Source organism: Echinops telfairi, unplaced genomic scaffold, assembly GCF_000313985.2.
Source record: "Echinops telfairi isolate 266 unplaced genomic scaffold, ASM31398v2 ScPeMD7_29;HRSCAF=101, whole genome shotgun sequence".
NCBI lineage: Eukaryota > Metazoa > Chordata > Mammalia > Afrosoricida > Tenrecidae > Echinops > Echinops telfairi.
The window spans coordinates 8,289,889-8,293,650 of record NW_022103926.1 but is presented as its reverse complement, the minus strand read 5'-3'; the positions used below and the strand labels follow the sequence as shown (position 1 = coordinate 8,293,650).

Sequence of the window (3,762 nt, the reverse complement as noted above, 5' to 3'; positions counted from 1 at the left end):
CCATCCATCCATCCATCCATCCATCCATCCATCCATCTATCTATCTATCTATCTATCTATCTATCTATCTATCTATCTATCTAGAAATGCCTCACAGCGGGCATGTGCAGTCCAAGTTCTGCGGGTCAGCTGTCCTGACTTGAGTAGCTGTCAGGGGCTAAGAAGGCAAGAGCACCACAGGCTGATAACAGCCTGCAGAGGAGGACGCATCCAAGGTTAGTAGGTCAAGCTTGTGACTGGAGAGTTGAGTGGATCCAAGGTGAAGATCAGAGGGCAGGCCACTGAGGACTCTCAGCATCAGCAGGCAATATAACAGACTGGAGGTCAATGAGCCAAACCCAGCAGGATCCAGACCCAGCCACAAGCAAGTAACCTTTTTCATAGTGTTCTCTGACATAGGAAGTAGACTCCACTCCTGAGGAAGCTGCCTTTCAATTTCATTGGGGCAGCGACCGGAGTAAAGCGAACGATCCCATCCTTCACCTACGGAGTGGCTGGTGGGTTTGAACTGCTGACTCACCACCAGGGCTCTGTGACCTAGTGTAGGAGGGAAGTATTCTCTTTTTCCCAACAACCTCCTCTCCAGATCTTCCAGGAAGCTGGATTCCTGCTGCTTTGCCTAAAGGACCTCACTATTCTATCGCATGTTGGGCCACTATGAGCCAGAATCTACTTGACGGCAGTGGGTTTTGGTTTATTTTTTGGCCATTGCTTTCTAAGCGCCCTCTAGATACCACATGTAGCATTTGATTGTGTCTGTTCATCTGGACCCCCTGGAAGGTGTAAGATTAGCGTGCTTGGTAGCTAATCAAAAGGCTGGCCATTAGAACCTATGGAGAGGTACCCCAGAAGATAGGTCTGACAATCCCCTTCAATAAAAGCAGCCATGGAAAGTCCTGTGGAGTCTACTTTGACATGCATGTGGTTACTATGAGGGAGAACTGACTCAATAGTGGTCTGCCTGGCAATTGCTTCTGGTAAACCAACCTTGTCTGTGGTTTAGCTGGGATGAGCCCAGAGTCAAGCTTGTGTCATGTACTTATTTTTGTGTTGTCACCACAGTGCCAGCCTAGAGAGGAGACATACACTAGGCATTTATTCGCCAGTGTGACAGTGTCCTCTGTTTTCCTTCCAGGCGTGAGAATACGTGAACCTGTCATAAGAACATTTGTGAAGAAACACGATCATTGGAGCGATCCTCATTTCACAATGGAAGTCCCTCCAGGACCCATGTTTACAGAGATGTTTGCGTTTGGGGACAGGCTGGAGATGCAGCAAGAGCTTTTCCCAGGGGAAGACCTGGGGACGTCTTTTCTTCAGGACCGAGGCTTGGAGCATATGTCTGTCATCTACAAGGAGATCCCTCTTGGTGAGGAGTGTGAGGATTATGGGGGCAATTTCAGTTTGTGCTCCAGCCCCATTCAGCATCAGAATACCCCCCTAGCCCCTAGCTTCCAGGATGATGAGCTGTTTGACCAAACCTTCCTCCAGAAGCCAGACCTCAGCCTGTGTCAGATAGTCCACCCTGGAGAAGACTCTGACAAGTGTGATGGCAAGAAAGCAGGCTGGGCACGCGTGAGGCTTAACAACCCTCACAGAGTGGACCAGCCAGTCAAGCCCTATGTGTGTCGGGAGTGCGGGAAGGCCTTCAGCCAGAGCTCCCACCTGCTGAGACACCTGGTGATCCACACAGGGGAGAAACCCTATGAATGCTCCGAGTGCGGCAAGGCCTTCAGCCAGAGCTCCCACCTGCTGAGGCACCAGGTCATCCACACTGGAGAGAAGCCCTATGAGTGCCCGGAGTGCGGCAAGGCCTTCCGCCAGAGCTCTGCCCTCACACAGCATCAGAAGACCCATACTGGCAAGAGGCCCTACGAATGCAGGGCCTGCGGGAAGGACTTCAGCCGGAGCGCCAGCCTCAGGAAGCACGAGCGCATCCACACTGGAGAGAAGCCATACCAGTGCCAGGAGTGCGGAAAAGCCTTCAACCAGAGCTCAGGTCTTAGCCAACATCGGAAAATCCATACCTTGAAGAAACCCCATGAGTGCGAGCTTTGTGGGAAAGCCTTCTGCCACAGGTCCCACCTCATCCGGCACCAGAGGATCCACACTGGGAAGAAGCCCTACAAGTGTGAGGAGTGTGGGAAAGCCTTCAGCCAGAGCTCCAACCTCATCGAGCACCGGAAGACCCACACAGGCGAGAAGCCCTACGGGTGCCACAAGTGTGGGAAAGCCTTCAGCCAGAGCTCCTCTCTCATTGAGCATCAGCGGATCCACACTGGGGAGAAGCCCTATGAGTGTGGCCAGTGCGGCAAGGCCTTCTGCCACAGCTCAGCTCTCATCCAGCACCAGAGGATCCACACTGGGAAGAAGCCTTATGCCTGCAACGAGTGTGGGAAAGCTTTCCGGCATCGGTCAGCCCTCATTGAACACTACAAGACCCACACCAGGGAGAAACCTTATGAGTGCAATACATGTGGCAAATCTTTCCGGGGCAGCTCACACCTTATTCGGCACCAAAAAATCCACGCTGGGGAGAAGCTGTGGCAGGAAGAACGTGGAGCAGAATAGGCTAGCTGTTACTGGGCAGAACCTGTGTCTGTATTGCTCTCTGTAAGACCCTAACTGCCTCCCTGTCAGCAGCACCCAGTGAAGGCCTTCTCATTCCTGTGCCCCTAAACATCCATAGGAGCAGGGGAGCCCTTGTGGCACCCAGTAAGGAGCTCCAGGCTTGGCAGATCATGGAGTGGATGGGAGGCTGGGGCGCTAGCAAGGTGGTGGAGATGGAGGCCAGCTGAGAGAGAGAGTTGGTTTACAGTTTTCGTTCTTCTCTGAAGCCTATGAGATTGCAGTTTTCCCTCTTGATTCGCTTCTTCCAGAACCCAGAAGGAGAAGAAAAATACACACCAGAAATAGAAAGGAGAGGCAAACCCATGGAAATATCAGATATGCACTTTAATGCTAAGCCTCAGGGGGGTGTTTCAGCAGGCTGGGCTCACAGCCCACACCAACAGAAGAAAACCAAATTCTAAGGCAGATCTATCAGCAGGCAAAGTGGAATTGACCTGGGTCAGGCACTGTTGGGGCAAACAGCAGGTTAATAAAGACGAGAAGGTTCTTGGAAGGATTGGTTTTGGGGCCGGAGGCTGGGCCTGTGCATCTCTGTTAGAGGGCAGCTTCTCTCAAAGGTTTTATCACAAAGGGAAGGAGACTGCTGGTTTTAACTCGGCCTCCAGAATAAGCCCTTCACAATACCCTTTGAGTGGGACATCAGGGCACCCTGCTGGTCTGCTGCTGTGCAATACCCTCTTGTCCGCGTGTTGGGGTGGGGAGCAGGGGGGAGGAGGCTGTGGTTCTGGAGTCAAAAGATTTGAGGTCAGATTCCAGTTATGCCCATTCCTTCCAGCGTGATCTACGTGTGTGTGTGCTCCACATCTCCATCCTGCACACACCTAGGCACCATGTTCCTGTATCTTCCCTTCCAAGTCCACCCAGATTCCTTAGGACTTTACATCCCACCAGTGCGAGAGTCCTGGGATCTAGCTGTGCACTGCCAAGGCCTGGCATGAATTCCCCACGCAGAATGAGGCCACACTGGAAAGTGCTCTGGAATTTGAATCATTCCAGATGGCAGCTGCGGATGGAGACCCATGTGGCCCCCCTCTCACTCAGAGATGTTGCCTTCAGACTGGTGGGGCATCCCTGTTCTATTCCCCCCAAAGCAGGGGTTTGCAGGAGATCCTTCAATCGGGCCTTCCTGCA

General features: G+C 52.6%; 1 protein-coding gene across 1 annotated transcript; it reads left to right on the top strand.

Moving 5' to 3' along the window:
* The first annotated feature begins 1,163 nt into the window (after positions 1-1,163).
* Positions 1,164-3,124, top strand: ZNF70 (zinc finger protein 70). Its single transcript, XM_004716382.2, has one exon. It carries the CDS (start codon positions 1,210-1,212, stop codon positions 2,569-2,571), a length of 1,362 nt encoding a protein of 453 aa, XP_004716439.1. The 5' UTR covers positions 1,164-1,209; the 3' UTR covers positions 2,572-3,124.
* The last annotated feature ends 638 nt before the right edge of the window (positions 3,125-3,762 follow it).